This window comes from Dreissena polymorpha, chromosome 4 (assembly GCF_020536995.1).
Source record: "Dreissena polymorpha isolate Duluth1 chromosome 4, UMN_Dpol_1.0, whole genome shotgun sequence".
Lineage (NCBI taxonomy): Eukaryota > Metazoa > Mollusca > Bivalvia > Myida > Dreissenidae > Dreissena > Dreissena polymorpha.
The window spans coordinates 65,985,930-66,006,968 of record NC_068358.1 but is presented as its reverse complement, the minus strand read 5'-3'; the positions used below and the strand labels follow the sequence as shown (position 1 = coordinate 66,006,968).

Here is a 21,039-nt window from a genome sequence, read left to right as displayed (position 1 = left end):
TCTATTTACAACATTCTTCATGTAGAACATTGTCTTAATGACATAAACATCAGTGGTAGCCTGTTTATATTCAAACGCTGGACGTATTCTTCTTTGTTCTAATTCTATTCTTTATTCTTAAGTGTTAGAATGGATTGGTGAATAAGGGCCCAGGTGACCACTGGGGTATGGCCAGTTTGGACCTCAGTGCACATACTAATATATAACAATACATTACATTCCACACATAACACATAACAATTTCAATGTGGAAATTTAGGTCAATAAAAACATGTATGAATTATTAAAAAACATACCTTCTGCTTTTAAAGCCACAGATTTCTTCATCTTTAATAAGGACTCGTTAATGGCATCTTTCTGATCGGCCAATCGCATCTCTGTTCCAGTTGCCCTGACCCCAGTCTCCAATGACCTTTCAGCGGTCATGTGCAGGGTCGACTTAGGGGTCAAAAGGTCATTAACAGTGCGCTTGTAGACAGGCTGATTTGCAAATCCCAGTGGATCATATTGACTGAGATAAGCTTCAAGAGCATCGGTAGCTGACAGAAACTCTCGGTCACCAATGAGTACTGATCCCGGCGTACAGCGAATCTTGTATTGCGATTTTGGAGCGCCAATGGTGGATGGTAGCTTTGTGTTTGCCATGGTTATACAATCTGAAGATAACTTGTTGACTTCATTAAAATGTTTTGAGTTCACTTGAAATACCTGTAATAAAAAATATATAATAAATACATTGAACACAGAAGAGATTATTTCGTTAAAGCTTCTTTAGAATTTGGCATCATAATTAATAATTCTAGGCATTATTTTCCTCAAATTTACCAAAATATTGGATAAAAATAAAATAAAGTTATCTGCCTGATGAACTGTTATAAAAAAGGTACCTTCCAATTCAAGCATTCTGTTTTTAAAGCAGTGTTAGTGCTGTCCATTATGAAAATATATTTCTTACCTTCTAATTTCCACCCATTAAACTTTTGATACAAATTTTCGAAATCTCTACATTGATAACATTCAATCTCACAGCTTACTTGAAAAGCACATAACCCCATGTATTCTAGCAACTGCCTTTTCATTGACCAACTTTGATCCCAACACAAACAAAAGAGAGCCGCATAGAATGTGACGAAATCCAAAAAGAGTCCTATGGTGGATTTGTTTGCAAAGCAAACATACTGATATTATGCTGTGAACATTACAGATAAATTACTCAAGTTAAGATAACTAATATTATTATTTACATTTTCTAGAGTCTGTCAATATAAAGCTTATTTCAGCATGCAAAAATAATATAAATATAATAAATGATAAATGAGAATCATTTTATAATATCATAAACCTATTTTCACCATTACCATCCAATTAATCATTTACACCAATATCACTACAAATTCTTTACCAATAAATCAAGTTGTTAACCAAACAAGAGAAAAAAATGCAAATTTACAACACCCAAAATCAATGAGTCCTATCGAACAGTAAATAAGTCCCTGATAAGAGAGTCGTGTCACAAAGATTGAGCTAATTTGAAAGTGTTTTCCACAATAAAACATTGAGAGCCTCTCCAAGGAGTTGAAGGAGGCTCTATAAGTTAGAGAATCTACTGAACAAACAATACATGTTTTGAAGAAATGTTCTAGCTTATCAGTGTAACAATGAACATTGCAATAATTGTTGTTTTCACTGCATTTGGAGCTTATTTAAGAATTGATACATTGTAGCCTTGCTCTGAGAAAACAATGCTTAATGCATGTGCATATTAAAATGGTCTTCCCAAACAAGCCTGTGCAGTCTGCACAGGCTAATCAGGGACAGAACTTTCTGCCCAGTGATTTGTTTTTGCTTTTATTTGTTACAGCCTGTGCCATTTGAATTGGGAAAATTGGCGCGATAAACCATGAAATTGGGAAAAATAGAGCGATAAACCATGAAATTAGGAAAAATATAGCATTATAAATATGTTTATAAGTAACAGAATTAAAATTGTTTTTATGTGCATGTTCAGGGGTTTTTCTAGCCATTTTGGGAAAAGGAGTCTGGTCAAATTGTGATTGTTTTAATTGATAAAAGTGGCAACTTTGGGAATTATTTATCGACAAAAAGGACTATATTAAAGGTATATATTTTGAAGGATGTTTAATTAAAAAGTTGAGATATAGACTTAAGAAATCATAAGTCATAAAAGACACTTTCTTAAAAAAAAAAAATTTTTTTTTTTTGGAAATTTGGCTTTTTTGGGAAATTTTGGTCTGCTTTTTGGGAAAAAACGTTGATTTTTGCGATTGGGAAGCAGCCGAAAATCGGTGGTAATTTTTAGCAAAAACAAGATGCGTTTGTGAAACACAATGTCCCCCTATATGACGTTTGACCTTGAAGGATGACCTTGACTTTGACCTTTCACCACTCAAAAAGTGCAGCTCCATGAGATACACATGCATGCCAAATATCAAGTTGCTATCTTCAATATTGCAAAAGTATTCATAAAATAAGCGATTTGGGCCACATATATTTGACCTCTGACCTTGAAGAATGACCTTGACCTTGACCTTTCACCACTCAAAATGTGCAGCTCCATGAGATACACATGCATGCCAAATATCAAGTTGCTATCTTCAATATTGCAAAAGTATTCATAAAATAAGCGATTTGGGCCACATATATTTGACCTCTGACCTTGAAGAATGACCTTGACCTTGACCTTTCACCACTCAAAATGTGCAGCTCCATGAGATACACATGCATGTCAAATATCAAGTTGCTATCTTCAATATTGCAAAAGTACTCATAAAATGAGCGATTTTGGCCACATATATTTGACCTCTGACCTTGAAGGATGACCTTGACCTTGACCTTTCACCACTCAAAATGTGCAGCTCCATGAGATACACATGCATGCCAAATATCAAGTTGCTATCTTGAATATTGAAATACTGCAAAAGTGTACATTAAATTAGTGATTTTGACCCATATATTTGACCTTTGACCTTGAAGGATGACCTTGACCTTGAGCTTTCACCACTCAAAATGTGCAGCTCCATGAGATACATATGCATGCCAAATATCAAGTTGCTATCTTCAATATTGCAAAAGTTATTGCAAATGTTAAAGTTGGCGCAAACAGACCAACAGACCAACCAACCAACCAACAGACAGGGCAAAAACAATATGTCCCCCACTACTATAGTGGGGAACATAAAAATCACTGCTGCCTAAACTAGATTTTTGCTATGAAGAAACTTCATTAAATGAAAAATACCATGAAAAATATCATGTTGTTAAATTAAATAATCCATTGTCATGGGTAGAGATGAATAGGAATCATGTTTATGGATCATGAGTAATTTGATAACACACATCTGTACTCCTGACATTTAATCATTCAACAATAGATGATCATTAAACAATATTTTGTCTGTTGATTCAAACAAAACCCAATATCATCCAGTCTATATATTTGAAGGTTATAATAGGGAAAATGATGTATCTTTACTCCTGCCATTTTTTGACGATGCTGCGAAGCAGCTCGTCTAAGTTATCATTCCATGAAAAAAAATCTTCACAATGGCGACCTATGTAAAAGACCGAGCCAGTCTAATTGAGATAGCTCGATTTTTCTAATCGGCATACCTCGCTGATTATCGTTGATAAAGGTAAAGGAAGCACAGCTATAAATAGGACAGCATATTCTGGGGAAAAGATTTCATAATAGATTGAAAACGTTAATTTTAAATCGGTTATATTCAATCCATTATATGTTTATAAATCAATGAAACAACTATGCATTTTCTGTATTGTATTTGACATTTGTCGTGATTCTGTAAATAAATTGCGAATGAAAACGTGTATAATTAACGTATTTCTTGTTATATTTGATCCAGAATGTAACCCGCCTCCCAGTTTCGCTGAATGAGTAAAGTTCCCCACGGGTACTACTTCCCCGTACTCCAGAATTTTGTTTTCATACCCAATTTTTTGGGGCATAATTTTTTAACCCAAAATGTTCGTACCCGTTTTTTTCGTACCCAAAATGTTCGTACCCACAAACACAATTGTGGAGATGTAGATAAACTTAAATTGATGCTTTTATATCCATCCTTTTCAAAAGCATCGTCACACCAGTACTGTCAGTACTTTGATCTTCCAAATAATCTTGTACACACTTTTCAGTGATGTTAAATTACCATTTTCACCATTTTTGAGTAAATTACATCTTATTCATTCATACAAGAGGGTCAGGCTCAGGCACGGATTTACCGGGGGGGCACGAGGGGCTGAAGACAAAAAAAATATTTGTGTGTGTTTGTGAAACCAACATGGCCAGATGTTCTGATTTCCCCGATTTCCGACAAAGGAAGTGCCTCCCCTCCCTGCTTTTTATCTTAACAACCTTACCGTCTACTATCCACAGGGGGCACCTTTTATACGTTAACACTCAATTATCACCGTAGCAAAAACTCTTTGCGGCCGTAGATTTAAAGCGTCTAGATAACAGTGAGCGTCTGTCATTTACATTCAATAAGCGTCTGGTTGATCTTGAACGTTGTTTTGAAGGCAAGTATAACAATTAACAGTGTATTGTCATAACCATGGGGACGTTATATATGGAGACGTTTCTTGCGGTATATAATACAGCGTTTCACAGCATTGTCTTCATCACAATGAAGCGAAAGGCAACAACGCTGGATCGATTTTTTGGTCCATCCAAAAAAACAAAAAACACAGAGACAGACTCGGAGCCAAAGTTATTGAGCCTAAGGTGAGAATTAATTAAAAAAATATTTTGGTATTATAATCCGTTAATTGCATTACGTTTATTCAGTTTGTTAAATTTTTAACTCTAAAATATTGCAATGAAAGAACAAAAAGTTTAAATTTATTAACAACTTTCTTTATACTGATAGTATGATAAATAAGACAATTCAATTAAATATGCATGTTCTGCTCTATATAAGCATTGTAGAAATTATTTTTATGACAGTAATTGAACTTTATTGAATATTTTATGCACTTTTTTCAGCATTTGAGTTTTCAATTAATAACATACATATTTTATCACGCTTATTATAAACAATGGTTATTGAAATAATAATCGGACCAACAGTATAATTAAATATTTTGAAAATTAATATATTTGCAAAGTAAATTTAACTGAATTTTGCATTTCTAACAACACTTTTTTTTGTTTCAGAACACATCATGAACATGACTGTAAGAGCCAACCAACCAGCTCAAGTGAGGTTAAAGCTGCCAGCCCCCTACATCAAAGGTTTGCGCTTTTAACTACATTTTGGCCAATGCCAGCAACATTTCCAGCCACAAAATTTGGTTCTAAGAACAGAAGTTTTGTTCAAAATTGGCTCACTTTGTATCCTGGTCTTGTGTACAGTGCAAAGACAGATGGGGCATTCTGTAGATATTGTGTGGCCTTCTCAGATGGAACTCGTGGTGCTCTAACCAACAGCCCTTTCAGGGACTGGAAAGATGCAAAATCTAAATCTAAATCTAAATTTCATGGCTGTCTGTATGAGGAGGCTGTGGTTGTAGCCAAAGCTGTCAGAGTGGACCCTTCAATCCCAAGGCGATGACTGGCAGACAGACACAACGAAACAACATCCCAGCAGACACTCCAGAAACATACTACAAGACGGTTTTAACCATTCCATTTCTGGACCACCTGCTGCAGCAGTTTAGTGAGCGTTTCACAACGCTTCATGAGAGGGCTTCTTCTGCACTCCTCCTTATTCCATCAGTAAGACAGGACCTGGACAACACCAGTCTGGAGTACTACTTAGATGACCTCCCTTCACCAGGAACACTTCAGGCAGACATTGAGTGCTGGAGGTGTAAGTGGGTAAATGATCCCAATCCCCCTTCAACATTAAGTGCTGCATAAATTGCAGCAACATTTCCAGTGAAAAGCTGTGAATGCGAAAGGAGCATTTCAACGTTAGGGAATGTAAAAACAAGCTGTCGTTCAACAATGGGGGAAGAAAGACTCACTGGTCTGTGTCTGATGTCAGTGCACAGGGACATTGATGTGAATGTTAGTGACATTGTCAAGCAATTTGAAAGACAGAATCCAAGAAAAATGAAACTGCCTTGTATTTTGGAGTCTGATTTTAGCAATAAAGACAATGACTTGTGTTAAGTTAAAGAGAGTGATAGCTTGTACATTTTCCTGATAACAGTTTGAAAATTGTGATATTTTTGTTTGTTTGTATTTGTTACTTGTTGAACAATTGAATGCCGATCACAATTGGAAATAAAAAATTAACATTATTTATACACAGCATTTTCTTATACTTCTTTATGTTGAAAGCACCATTATAAAGTATAAAAATAGTCTTTATTTTGCTCAGGAAATAGCCCCAAAACGCACCACAGACGATCTAGGAACCAAAAATTTTCCCCCGGACCCCCCCTAGATATGCACAACAACTCTTGTGCCCCCCCAACTGAGTCCTCTCTGGATCCGGCCCTGAGGCTAAAGCGCTCACCTGTGTTAGGATTTTTGAGAAAAAAACATTTCTAACTACACTGTAACTGCAATATAACGTGGATGACGGGGTTCAAGCCACGCAACAGCGTTATAAACGGACAGCCAGAGCTCCAGATAAGGATTTAGTCTAAAGGGTATTTCACCCCCTGATATTATTGTTAAAGCATATTTTACTCCTTTGTTTCAGCCATAAAGGGTATTTAGGAATATTGAGGGGGTATTTTCCATTTCCGTGGAAAACTGACAAAGAAAATGGTCGCTTAAAACGTCCCTTTTTTGATCCACAAACATGATGGGCCGCAATTTTATTGCAAGCGTATTTTGATTGACTTACTTTTGATTCAAAGGTTAACTTACAATAAAAACTCAACTGGATTATTGGTTAAACCGGTTACGCACTTTAATAGATTTAAAATACGTACCAATATTTGTATTGCGTTTCGTTACGTACTGGGCCGATTTTTAATGCGTTTTTTTATTTTTTCAATGCGTAAATACGCAGATACGCCTCTTATCTGGAGCTCTGCAGACAGCGTTATAAGTTTTGAGCTTATTTATTTAAGGGGGCAATAAAAACAGGTATAGTATAGCCTATAATATAGGTCCTGTGTATTGTCATGGTTGTTGTCATAAGCAAATACATGCATATAAACCGAATCGAACGATAACAGTAAACATACCGCTTTTCTAATGTGCACATTTATCCGATAATCCAATATAATTACAACATCACTTACGAAAAAATAATGTTAAACATTTATGACAAGAAATATGTTTACGAATTTCATACACAAATTCATATGCCTACGCCATTTTTCAGAAAAAATAGTACAGTGCATTATGGGACACAGCTTTCATGGGACGAGCGAATTTAAATTTAGATTGAATGCAATAGGATTTATGTACAAATTAATGTTTTATTGCGTCATACGCATCATGTAAAAAACGTGCTTTCCGTGGACTTTCTGATAAAAAAATTGCAAAAATTGAAGTGCATTTCTGTTTACCATTACACTGCGTTAGCATGTAAATAAATCGTCAGGGTTTTTTAATTTATTTTTCGTATACGTAGTGAAACATTAAACATACACAAAGATCTTTTCATTTATCAAGCATGTATAGCATTAAAAAAAACAATAACACACTTACACAGCCATAGTTTATCCAATGAAATACAATACACAATAAATACAAAACATAAACAGGTAATCGTTTTAAATAACTTTAATTTGATCATTATTCCACTTGCACTTGCCTTATTGAAATTAGTGCACAGAACCGCTCTGATAGGGACAACATGTTATAAACACAGACTCACGAGTTTTCACACCTTTATTGACATTACACAACAGATTAGAACCAATTAGCTGTCGAGTGTCGTTTAACCTCTAATGGATTAAAATCAGTTAAACAGACGGATAAAGCTACATGTAGCAAGCTGTGATCGCCTGCTTCTTTGAATTTTCAGAAAATACATGAAGTTGCATAACATGGATTTGAATCAGAAATGGAAGGTTGAAGAAAAAATGGGATCCAAGGACCCCCCGCGCTATATTGGACACAGCGTTATAAATGTGCCGCACTATATTGGAGTTACAGTGTATATAAACAGTGTGCAGTAGCTCCTACCAGAATAAAAGTGGGCTTGGTTTTATGATTAACCTAAAGGAGTTGGTATAATTGCTCAAATGTAAATACTACACTAGAAAACTGCAGCTAAAGGACAATTTGTAGAAGAAATATATATAAACTTTGTCGAAAGGGAGTAATTCACTAGGCTGACTGTAATTGCTAGTAGAGATGAATTTGTGCGAGTTGGTAAATAAATCAATCGCAAAAATGTCTGTGTGGCAAAAAAACTTACAATTGAGCCCTGACTACCATTATTGCAAAAAAACTACTACCACCACCTTTTTAAACAAACTCCTTTTAATGAAGTGGTTTTGCCTAATTAGTCTATATGTACCATATGCTCCAGGGTTTGGCCAGTTTACACAACTGGGGCATAATTTGAACAATTTTGTAGAGAAATACTATGGGAAGTTGCATGCAAAATATTCTAGACCTAGCAGTTAAAGAGAAGATAATGTGAAAAGTTATAATTGTTCTTTATAAATCTAAATAAATTATTTATTATAAATTATAAGACTCCTGGGCAGGCGTTTTCCTTGCCATTTTGGGGAAAAAAATCATTTTCAGGATTGGGATTTTTTTGTGTGAAAAGTATACTGGCTGGGGAAAAACTAATTTAATATAACTCTTTATAAAAATGTTAATTACTTATTGGGAGAACAAAATCATATACATTATATCTATATAATTTGTTATATATAATTGAAATAAAACTGAGATATAATAATCATTAGACACTTCTTTCTAAAACATTTATTGATGTATTTTGTTGGGGGTGGGGGTGAATTGGGAAAAAGAATCAAATTGGGATTTTTTAAAATTAATTTCAGTTTGGGAATGGGTCTGATTAACTGACCCGTAAATATACCATGAAAATGCCAGCTGGCGGTCCCTGTATGACCAATTTTGACCCCAGAAACATTATTTGAGCAAACATTCTAGTGGGCTACTATCAGTTTCCAATTCATGTACATATGCGCAGTAATGTACACAATTTTGACAAAATGTATATTTTTTATACTATCAGTGCTTGTATATGACACTAACGTAAGGAAAATTGGAGTTCTTTCACTCTCACATCTCATTATGTCATGCATTAATCACTTTTGTTCTATCAATACACCAGGTAGTAAAAATCTGCTTAATTACCCTTATGCAGATTTTGAGTTTAATCATTACATATCAGATTTTCTTGCATACCGGTCATTAAAAACTGTTAACTGAATGACAGAATTATGTTTTACATTAAAGCATCACAAACAAGGGCTGTTTGTAAAACATGCATGCCCCCCATATGGGCTGTCCGTTGTAGTGGCAGCCATTGTGTGAATACTATTTTTGTCACTGTGACCTTGACCTTTGACCTAGTGACCTGAAAATCAATAGGGGTCATCTGCGGGTCACGATCAATGTACCTATGAAGTGTCATGATCCTAGGCAAAAGCGTTCTCGAGTTATCATACGAAAATCATTTTACTATTTCAGGTCACCGTGACCTTGACCTTTGACCTTGTGACCTCAAAATCAATAGGGGTCATCTGCAAGTAATGATCAATCTACCTATGAAGTTTCATGATCCTAGGCGTATGCGTTCTTGAGTTATCATCCAAAAACCATTTTACTATTTCGGGTCACCGTGACCTTGACCTTTGACCTAGTGACCTCAAAATCAATAGGGGTCATCTGGGAGTCATGATCAATCTACCCATGAAGTTTCATGATCCTAGGCGTATGCGTTCTTGAGTTATCATCCGGAAACCATTTTACTATTTGGGATCAACGTGACCTTGACCTTTGACCTAGTGACCTCAAAATCAATAGGGGTCATCTGCAAGTCATGATCAATCTACCCAAGAAGTTTCATGATCCTAGGCGTATGCATTCTTGAGTTATCATTCAAAAACCAATTTACTATTTCTGGTCACTGTGACCTTGACCTTTGACCTAGTGACCTCAAAATCTATGGGGTCATCTACGAGTCATGATCAATGTACCTATGAAGTTTCATGATCCTAGGCCCAAGCGTTCTTGAGTTATCGTCTGACAACCACCTGGTGGACGGACCGACAGACCGACATGAGCAAAGCAATATACCCCCTCTTCTTCGAAGGGGGCATAATAAATGGCTGGAAAAAACAATGTTATTATTGTTTTAGTAGTAAACATGATGAAACAGCACATATTACGCCCACAGATGTAGTTAAGTCATCAATGAGTTAATGAATAAAAACTAAAATTGTCTGAGACAAACTGCTGACTTTTTTATATTAACTACAATGATGACTAAAAATCAATCCCTTAGTATTTACAGTTACTTATAGGACATAGATGCACTCAAAATCCTTTTTGCCTCAAAACTCAAATCATATAAAAAAAGCAAGCTATTTTAAAACTAAATTTGACTTTTGACCTGTAAGTGTGACCTTGACCTTTGAAGCAGGGCGACGGTTGATACACGTGACAAACAGTCTCCTAATTTGTGATAAGTTGTTTTTAAACTGATTAATGAAAGTAACAGCCCTGACAAAATGCTTTATGACTAAATTTAACCTTTTATGTCCATGTGGAGGATTTTTTCTTGCAATTTTGGGAAAAAAATAGAATTTCAGGTTTGGGATTCTTTTTCCCTAAAAAGTCCACTGATTTGGGAAAAACTAATTAAACCCTTAAAGTGCTGATTTGATTATAACTGTATTATTAGCCAGTGTTAAATTGTTTTATGATAAACAGAAGTAATACTATTTGTTTACTAAAACTGATCTGGATGTAAAATTATTAATACAAGCATAATCTGCACGAAAATAGGACTATGTTATGTGTACATGACTTTCACTTTTTCATGCATTGCATGTTGTTGTTTTTTTAAATTAATAACAGTTTTATTGAAATGATAGCTACTTTCCAGTAATGATTATTAAAGTTGGTACAGTACAAATAAATCTGTTTTGACATACACAATGCATTAATAATTGTCATATTATTCCATATTACTAAGGCCATCAGTGTGTTTATTGTTGTTGTTGAACTTTGGCCCGTATTCGCAATGGAAAAAGTATAATTTTTTCCAAATAGTACTCAATTTCCAATTGAAGGTTTAAAAAAACAACTTGTTTTAGTATAATTTCCGTACCCAGGATACTGTTAAGTAGTATCCAAGCCGACAAGGATCAATCAAGCCTAATTATGTTCACTAAACGAACGAGCCATCATTGAACAAACTATAGTTTTGTCATAGAAAAAAAGGGATAATGGGACAATGCTCCTTCAGTTACACTAAATATAAAAATATGTCAAGTTCTCATATGCAAAAAAAAATCCATTCATAAACCCTTGGTGTATTTTACAATAACACATTGGCATGCAACGCTTTTATACCAAATCAAAAACTAGAAATGGCGCGGCAGAGGCCGACGCGTATCCCCACGCCGCATGTTTGACCCAAGGGCGCCCCAGGGTTGATCATGGGGCCATGCATAGTTGAGATTGACTGTATTGTCATAAGAGAAGTTCAGTATCAATTAGAAGTGAATGGGTGTAAAAATAAAGAAGTTATAGTAAAAGGCAATTTTGGGAGGGTGTGGCCTATGTGGGCGGGGTGCCCCAGGGTTGGTAATGGGGCCATGCATAGTTGAGATTGACCGTATTGTCATAAGAGAGGTTCAGTATCAATTTGAAGTGAATCAGTGTATTAATGAAGAAATTATAGTAAAAGGCAATTTTGGGCGGGTGTGGTCTATGTGGGCGTGGCGCCCCAGGGTTGGCAACGGGGCCATGCATAGTTGAGTTTGACCGTTTTGTCATAAGAGAGGTTCAGTATCAATTTGAAGTGAATCAGTGTAGAAATGAAGAAGTTAATGTAAAATAACCTAATTTTTTTTTTATAGTAAATGGATTTTTTTGGTGGGTGTGGCCTATGTGGGCGGGCGCCCCAGGGTTGGGATTGGGGCCATGCATAGTTGAGATTGACCCTAATGTCATAACAAAAGTTCAGTATCAATTTGAAGTGAATCCGTGTAGAAATGAAAAAATTATAGTAAATGGAAATTTTTAGTGGGTGTGGCCTATGTGGGCGGGGCGCCCCAGGTTTGGGAATGGGGCCATGCATGGTTGAGATTGACCGTATTGTCATAGGTGAGGTCCAGTATCAATTTGAAGTGAATCGGTGTAGAAATAAAGAAGTAAATGTAAAATAACCTAAAAAAATGAGTGATAATTTCTGACGCGGCCCCACCCCAACCCCTATAACTTTTGACCCAGGGGTCAGATCAAAATTCCAAATAGTGCACCGTCGCACATATGCTCATAGCTACCATGTGTGTAAATTTCAAGGTTCTAGTGCTTTTAGTGTAGGAGGAGATAGTGGCCAGGACGGACGGACAGACGGACGGACAGACGGACGGACGGACGGCGGAGATCACCACAATATCCCCACCTTTTTTTCAAAAAGCGTGGGGATAATTATAGACATGATTATTGCAATTAGCAGGTGGTGGTAGCTGCTTGCATTTAATGGATTAATAATGTCTTCATATGATATTGATATAAGTTTGATCAGAAAAAATCAAAGTTCATGTGAAATTACTTTGATACTATTACAGGAAATTGGCATTAGATACTAAGACGCAACATGGATTCAGCCCCAAACAGATGCACGTTGATTATTCCCCAAACTGAAAATAGCTCAGAATCCACATATTACACATAAATGTGTGTACTATTTTGAAGCCCAAAGGTCAAACTACAAAATGTGAAGATCCCAATTTACTAAAGGCTAAAGCTTTGTCTCAACTGAAAATACATGTTTTAACCAAATATTATTTTTTTTTCGGTGTAGCTGTCTAAGTCAGCTTTTCACCTTACTTGACCTTTGTAAGTGTCCAATAAAAAATTTCCCTCAGCTAGATACGAATGAATACACTTCATTTATTGCATAGGCTGATTTGAGCATACCACCAGAACATTGGAAGCATGTCTGCGTCTTTGTAACACTGTTTTACTGCGTGCTCAGCAAGAAACAATTTTATCTCTAATGAAAAGGCTTGATAGATAGAACAGTTTCACACTCAACTGTTGACATCAATACAGTTTGTGCGTGCACCCTTTATATTCAGAGGATTGTCTGCACCAGAGCGTTTGTACTTAAAGGCTAAGTTCTCATATTGAGTAATAACTTCCATATTCCTGTCTGTGAACTAGTATATTTAAGTTCATAAAAGTATCATTTTTCCATATCCTGATATTCGTTTTGGACAGAAACCATTTTAAATTGTTTTCGAAATTGAACATTTAACATGTAAAAGTATAAAGTTTTAAACAAGCTGTCGTTCCAGCAGTGGAATCGTGACCTCTCTTTAATGCATTGCATTCCAACCCGCAAGGTAACAGGGTCAGTTCGCGGCCAGTAAATGGATCGTTGTATAATATAGGCGCTATTGACCTTATCGCAACATCCGGGCACTTGCTTCAGTTAGAGTTACATGCCCCTTGACGACGGTGAAAACAAAAGCGCTGTCGCCATTTTATTTGCATTGAAATATTTAACACTGCTCGCAATTTTCTTAAGTTAAGGCACATCTTCGCGACCATTTTTTAGAATAAAAATACCCAGAAATAGAAATTCTTTCATAATAAATTTAATTTAATGAACGAACACAAATAAGGATGAAAACAAACAACCAATAAATTTTAAATATATGCAGCATATAGTAGCTGATTTGAACCTCTATATTTGTTACCTTATTACCTTGTTACGTATTAAATAAATTCTTATGATAAATGTTATTGTTTTTATTTAATTCACACCAATTTCGACACTTTTTGTTTCCGCATGTTAGGTATTTGAATGCCCCTTTCTTCATCACAAACCGATTATCTCGTTATGGTCGGATACTGTCCAGACAAAGAAAACACGGTGTCATAAAGCCAGCTGGGGACCTATACTTGGGGCTCTGCATAAACCACATGTGGTCATTAAACACAATTTATGATACCTCTATGTCATCTCTTGTCATACTGAGCAGTCATTTAAGCCAAATTTTAATGCCGAAATAATTGAATATACCATTGCTGTATAAAACACGCCGACACCTTAAATAAACATTTAATTAAATTAAATGCAATATTTTTCATTTGATTGTTTGCATCAGTCTTAAAATCGTGTAAGCTTTTGTATTCTGGTGTTTAATTGCCCCTTTGTTTTGCATAATCCGATTATCTCGTTTTGATCAAATATTGTCCAAACTTAACTGACAAAAAGGTGTCATAAACCACACTGGGTGGTCCAGACAGTGTCATTTAACACGATAGATGCCACCATGTCTCCTCTTTCTGGTAGTATTAAGCAGTCATTTGGATGAATAATTAACGCCCATGTACTTAACAGTTGCTTAAATTAGATTAAATTGTGACATATGGTCAAATATAAAGTCATGTCCAATTTAGATTATCAGAAATTTACACCGTAAAGATACTAGCCCGATTAATTTATTCAAGTATTTAATAATTATAAAATTTACGTAAAAAAACAAAGTAACGTATTTAGCGTGTATCAGTTAATTAAAAAGACGTCATTCCTTATTAAGATTTAATGTTACGACAATAAATGATCGACATCATAAAAAAGAAATTACGTTTGACAGCAACGGGGGTAAAAAAGTTTTGAAAAACAAATATTTATACAGATATATGTGTGTTAATTTTAATATTTGTCACTCGTACTCATTACAATGAACACAACTAAGGCTTTCAGTAAGTCATGTCCCTACGTATTTTACAGCTTCACATTAGCATGATAAATTGACATAGTAGAAATATAATTATAATGTTCGAAGATGAATGAACCCTGAAAAGAACGACAATACACATTACATCAACATCTTCAAGGATACTCCCATTATTACAGAATAAACGAATTTACCCGGTGTCTCAGTGAGAAAGTTAATCATGAATGTCGCCGTACTCGATCATCGGCCACTTGGCCTATCATTTTTCCAACATCCAGCTTGGAATTTGTACCGACATTTGTTAAGTCCAATAAGTTTTATTTTCTGATTGTATCGGGCTTTCGAAGTGCAATCTAACCCTTCATAATAGTCAAAAGACATTTTAAACACCAATTACAGGACATTTAATTACCTATCGACTTCCCAATAGGAATGCAATTGACGAATATCAGCAGAGGTGCTCAATCAGCATAGTAAATTGACCGTATCTAGGGCATTGTTTTCACCGTCGCTAAGGGACTGCCCCTTTTGTGACGTCATCGCGATAAGGTCAATCGCGTGAACTAGGTGAACTGGAATTGTATTTAGATCAGAAATATGTTCAATGAAGATATTTGGCGATATAACTATGGTAGGTCGATCATAGATTTTTAATGTGTTTTCAACAATACCATGATAAATATTATTTTTGATTAATTAAACAAGCATTATTCAACCATTTTGACCAATTTGTTAAGCATGAGCGCGATGATTCCCTATACTGTTAATAATCAAATCAAATAGCAATGCAGGACACACCACTTAAACAGATTTGTTCGAAGAACGCGAGTATAAATATTTAAAATATGTATGTATACTTAGCGTGTTGCCGGTTGACTTACAAGTTTTAATTTCACTTCCATTCTTCTTTTGTTTTTCATTTTTGTATCTATAGATATATGATAAGCAATATGTAATAATTTAAAATAAGCCGCAAAAACTCTGCGTAACATCCTGTTCTCCGTGTAGTGCAGCTAAGAACTGTACAGTCTACAGAAAAGACATGCACTATCTTTGATCTCATTCATTAAACTCTTTACCTTTCACCAACTCCAACAACAATCAACGCTGTATATCTTTTTTAAAGATATTTATTGTTTTGCTCAAATCATTGCATTCTCTTCTTATGACATTCAAAAGCGTCCTACCAATATTTTGTTAAAAATTATCTTATTATTTAGTTTAAACTTACCAAAATGCGCCAAAAACATGCAGAAACTTGATTTTTGCAAAAAAGTCTTCAGAAAAGAATATGCAAACGCTGTTATATAGAAATGGCATATCAGTTTCTAAACATAGGTAATTATTTTATTCAACTTACCTATTTTGATCAGTAAATGGCTATGTATAGAAAAGAAACAATTGTACGATACTAGCGTCCACAGTTACTGCTTAGTCCCATTTTAATGGGAAATGTTTATATCAGCACCGTTATTATAAAAAATAATGCCGAATTGTATCAGGGTTACGCAGCAACAAAATGTATGCAGCGGACGCACAGTGGGTTCGACTGCGCCCTGTCGTGCGTGGTAATTTCGTGTCGCCCATTTATCTTCATGTATTAAATCTGGCGTCTACATACTTAAAAATAACAACCACACTAACAGATATGAAATCAGGCTAGTGTGCCTTGTTGTTGTTGTTGTTGTAAGATTACCCCGTTGACTTATCGGAGTACCCAAGGTGTAGATCTAGTAGTTCTGCCATTGGTAGTTTGAGGTTGGCGGCCTCTGGTAGTGTCTGATGCTGTCGCTCTGAATGAACGAATCCTCACAATCACAGAGATATATACGTACACGATAAAAACATGCATTTGTACATTATATCAAGTCGCCGGGTGTTAAAAAGTGTCCATCACCATAAAATGTAAAATGAATCTGGTACACCGACTTAAAGTATAATACGGAACGACGGATTAGCACAATTACATAGATATATACAATTTTTTTTCGTCTGGTGTGCCGCTATTAAGTACAGTAAATAGTAAAAGACGATATTTGCTTAAAAGCATAGTACCGGTCGTAGCCAACGCATATAATTATGGTAAAAGTTAAGAGTTAAAAGCAAGTACATTAAAATATAAGATCGCGAATAGCGACAGATATGCGTTAGCATTACCCTTAAAGGGATATCATGACCCCTTTGCTAGCTCACGGCACCGAAGAAGATGGATACTCCAGATGTACTCTCTGGACAGCAACTCTATGGTTTCTATCTCCTTGTCTGAGGGAATGTGTCCTTTGTTGACATTAGGATGTGTGCTATCAATGATCAGCTGTGTGAAGCTATCAGCGTTGTTCACTAGCTCCAGCGGTTCTTCTTTTCCGTGTAGACTCAAGCACTCAACGAGATGGCTCTATATTTATCTCTCTTGCCATTATACGTGGGGCACTTAGCTATAAAGTGCTCTCTGCATTCAGGTTCTGTACGTGTTGCAAAGTGTGCAAGTTGGATTTACAGCGTATTGATTGAAGACTGCTCTGTTTGCTTGTAAGGTGTAGGTTCCTGTTAACAGCTTCGCTTTGGTTTCTGCTCTTAGGATGTCAATTCTGTTTGGCCTCACATAGGAGTACAGGTAGTGGGTTTTCCCAACCGAGAGGGCATCTGAATTGATGTACCTTAAAGAGGGTTTTCCTTGATTTCTTCCTGCCAGGTCGCAATGGTATGCTGGTCCACCTCACAGTTTAGTTTGGCTTTCCACACCTCTTTGCTAGGAGGGCTCTCGAAGAGTATGTACGCTGTCGGTAGGTTATAGGTATGGAGCAGTCTGCAGATACTGGAGAAGAAACTAAGATCTGTTGTCGATTTCATGACCAGCTGTCTCTCTGCCACCTTGTATTCAACTGTCCCTGGTGTCTGGATTATACTGTACTACAGATTAAGTGTATTTTTGTGTAATTGAGCTCGAATAGGTAAAATACCTAGTAGAGACAGGGCAGCAATGTTGGAAGTCCCGTCTGCTAGATGTTGCACTTGTTTTAAAGTTTTCAATTGGAATGCTTCTAAGGCTTTGAGATCGGCCTGGCTGTAGGGTAGGACCTCCAGGGCGTATAACATTCTAGGTACTACGAAGGTGGACCAGAGGTTGGCTTTTACAGATTGTTTCAGTCCACTCTTTCCACTGAAGCCTGCTCCCATGAGCGAGTAGGCTGTACGTCTTCCTAGCTCTATTTTATCTTTCGTGTTCACTTTACACTTGGTGTCTCGGTAAACTCCATGATTAGTAGTGGACGTATCTGGTGGAATGCAAGTGCCTTCAAGTATAAAGTCAGGACTTGGGTCGGGGCTTTTCGGGTCAACCCTGATGCAGCTGCTTTTTGACAGGTTGATGTCATACCTGTGTCTTCGACTGAATTCTTCAACTGTTTTGAGCGTGAGGTTCATCTCCCAGTTGGAGTGGGACAGTACAGGTCGTCCGCACCAGTAGTATGCGGTATGTTAATTAGGCCAATGCTAGCTCCCCTAAATCTCTCTTCTCGACTGAGGAGTAGAGGGTTGTTGAATCTCTTGTAATGTTCTGTGGAGAGGACACCCCCTGGCGCACCCCTTGACATATGTTAAATTGCCCGGACAATAGGCCCTGCCACTTCACACATGAACTTGTGTTTGAGTAGATATTGCAAAGAAGTAACCATTCAGCTGGATAAATTCCATCTAAAATCAGGTTGCGCAATAGGATATTGTGGTTAACAACGTCAAAGGCTTTCCGTGTGTCCAGTGTTATAAGGTTCAGCTGGGTTTTTTTGGCTTCGAGTTGACATTTCGACACTAGGAACGCTGATTTGATGAAGGAAGTGCCGCGCGTGAATCCCGATTGTAGGCGAAACTGGGTCTTCAAGAAAACAGGTCTGTGTCTAGCGTTGAGGATAGTTCCACAATCTTGAGCAGAATGGACGTTTAAGTAATCCCTCTGTAGTTATCAGGGTTTTGCAGACTCCCCTTCTTGTGTACAGGGGTTATTACACCTTTCTTCAGACTATCTGGGATCTGATTGTGCTTAAAGATTGTATTCAGTTGCTTGTTTCAAATAAAAGTGGTCATATCTTTGATCGTTTATTGGTGTTGCCAACGTCTCAAAGTGTTTGTCCCATCCATCAGAGATTTCCTCAGGGGAAGTTAGTTTTCTTCCTTCATACAGGAGGCAATTTGTAAGATGCTTACTTGTGGATCTCTGCTGGCGGACTAGTTTATAGAAGGTGGTGTCATCAGTAGCATTCATGATGTCTTCCAGGTCACTACACCTCTTCTCGGCATGGAATTTCCTTTGGGCTTTACGAAGGTTTCGCTTGGTTTTTTTCATCTCTACGGCTGTTAGGTGGCTGTCCCCTCGGGGTGCTCCGTCACACTTCCACACCCACCACGCATGCTTACCGATTCTTGCTGCAGCTTTGATGTCTGGTCCTCTAGCTTTGGGAGGCCTCTTTTTTTTCTTAGCTGTAGGATTGAATCTGGGTATGCTTGCGACTGTGGCTTGTGTGAGTGCTACCCTGAGTTGCTCAATGTCCCTCTCGGGGATGCATATTGCCTGGCAGCCTATAGGCTTGGTTAATTGCCGAAGGCTGGCTCTATAAATATCTTTGTTACACTTGCTCCGGTTCGGTTTAGGACATGTCATAAGGTCATTTATTTTATCATGGAAGGTGATCATTATTTCAGTTGAGACAGGAGTGTGATCTAATACATTGGAGTGATGTTGTCCAGCAGTAACTACAGGGGAGGAGATCTCTCGTGCCAGCGTATTTTTAAGATGTAATCTATCTCAGCCGATTGCTAGCCGCTTGCGTGAAAGAAGGTGGGCTCACCATCCTAGTCTGTGTGGAGATTATGCTTTCTTACCAGATCTCTGAGAATTTGGTCTCTGTCATTGGGAGGTTGTCTAGACAACGAGGAGTTGAAGTCTCCACAGATGAAGAGTGCATGGGTGTCGCTGTATTTCTCCAGTAGTTCCTCAATTTCTAAGATGACCTTACAGAAATTGTCCTTGGTGCTATTTCCCCGACAAGGTAAGTATACACTGATAATGCAGATATCTGGATTTGCGGTTATCTCCATGACGACTATTCTATCACTGCCATCATCAGGGAGATCATTCTTTAGGTCCCAGTTCTTCTTCAGCAGGATGGCATTACCTCCATAGTCTCGCGGGCCTTTATTCACTAAAGGGCTGCAGGGGGCCCGACTGAAAAACCTGTCGGAAAAGCTGGATTGATAATGTTAAAGATTGGACATCACTTACCATGGATGAATTACTCTCAGCGGCACACAACAGACCTGACTGAAGGAGGATTTCTTTATCGTCGTCCCTAATTTCCCTACAACGGCTAAGTCGGTCAATGGATGATGATGATTATGAGTTACTGAATATGACACAATTGTTGCCATGGTGTTTTTTAAAATCACGAAACAATTAAAATTCTTTAACACATCTTCATCTACAAAACAAAGAATGCATTTTCTTTGTAAGTTTTGTGTAACAGTCGTTTTTTTTTACTATTTTCAGGGACCTATACAAACCACAGGTGGTTAGCGTGTGGCTATGATATTAATTAGTGAAAACATCATTTTGAATGATAAATAATCATATTATAACGAAAAATTAACTTTTCTGAAAAAAAAAAATCACTATCAAATATATATATAACAAGGTATGCAACTCAAAATCACCCCAAAACGGGGTGCATCGCTTTGAACAGCCATATCTTCATCAATTGTGCAGCGATTTTCACGATCTCGGTCTTATTCAACGCAGAAATGAATTTCCTTTCTGGAAATGTATATGTCTTGCAATATTTTTACAAATGCTGGGTCAACTTTTAAGAAATAACACGATACACAACACGCATGACCCAGTTGACAGTGATCATGTATTCTTTATGAATGAAATCTCCAGTTGTAAAGACACACCTCCGCATTGGACCAATGAAATCACTCGTATGTTTAAAATGTCAGTTAGTTGAAATGTATGTAAACAAAGGTTTCAAACGGCGCTGGACAGTTAGTCTTGATGCAGAATGTAACGACAAGAACGGTAATAATGTTTTTTTCATACGTTTTATTGAATTATGGTATCGAACTACATGAACTTTGTAGGGAAGTTGCCCTTTACTCCGTGAAGATTTCAGTCTTAAAGAAAGCATGATCACT

General features: G+C 36.8%; 1 protein-coding gene across 6 annotated transcripts in view; it reads right to left on the bottom strand.

Moving 5' to 3' along the window:
* Positions 1 to 16,648, bottom strand: part of LOC127875922 (uncharacterized) — a 35,170-nt gene extending 18,522 nt beyond the window's left edge. The window contains exons 1-2 of one of the 6 annotated variants that reach the window (XM_052420674.1): positions 16,553 to 16,648; positions 297 to 708 (exon numbers count right to left, since the gene is read on the bottom strand). In XM_052420674.1, coding sequence (XP_052276634.1) covers positions 297 to 645 — 349 coding nt within the window. In that variant the 5' untranslated portion in view covers positions 646 to 708; positions 16,553 to 16,648. Of the gene's footprint in view, positions 1 to 296; positions 709 to 955; positions 1,246 to 5,365; positions 5,761 to 16,216; positions 16,361 to 16,552 lie in introns of those variants that run through there. The other 5 variants (XM_052420672.1, XM_052420675.1, XM_052420676.1 and 2 more) reach the window with 5 other exon arrangements.
* Positions 16,649 to 21,039: the final 4,391 nt, after the last annotated feature.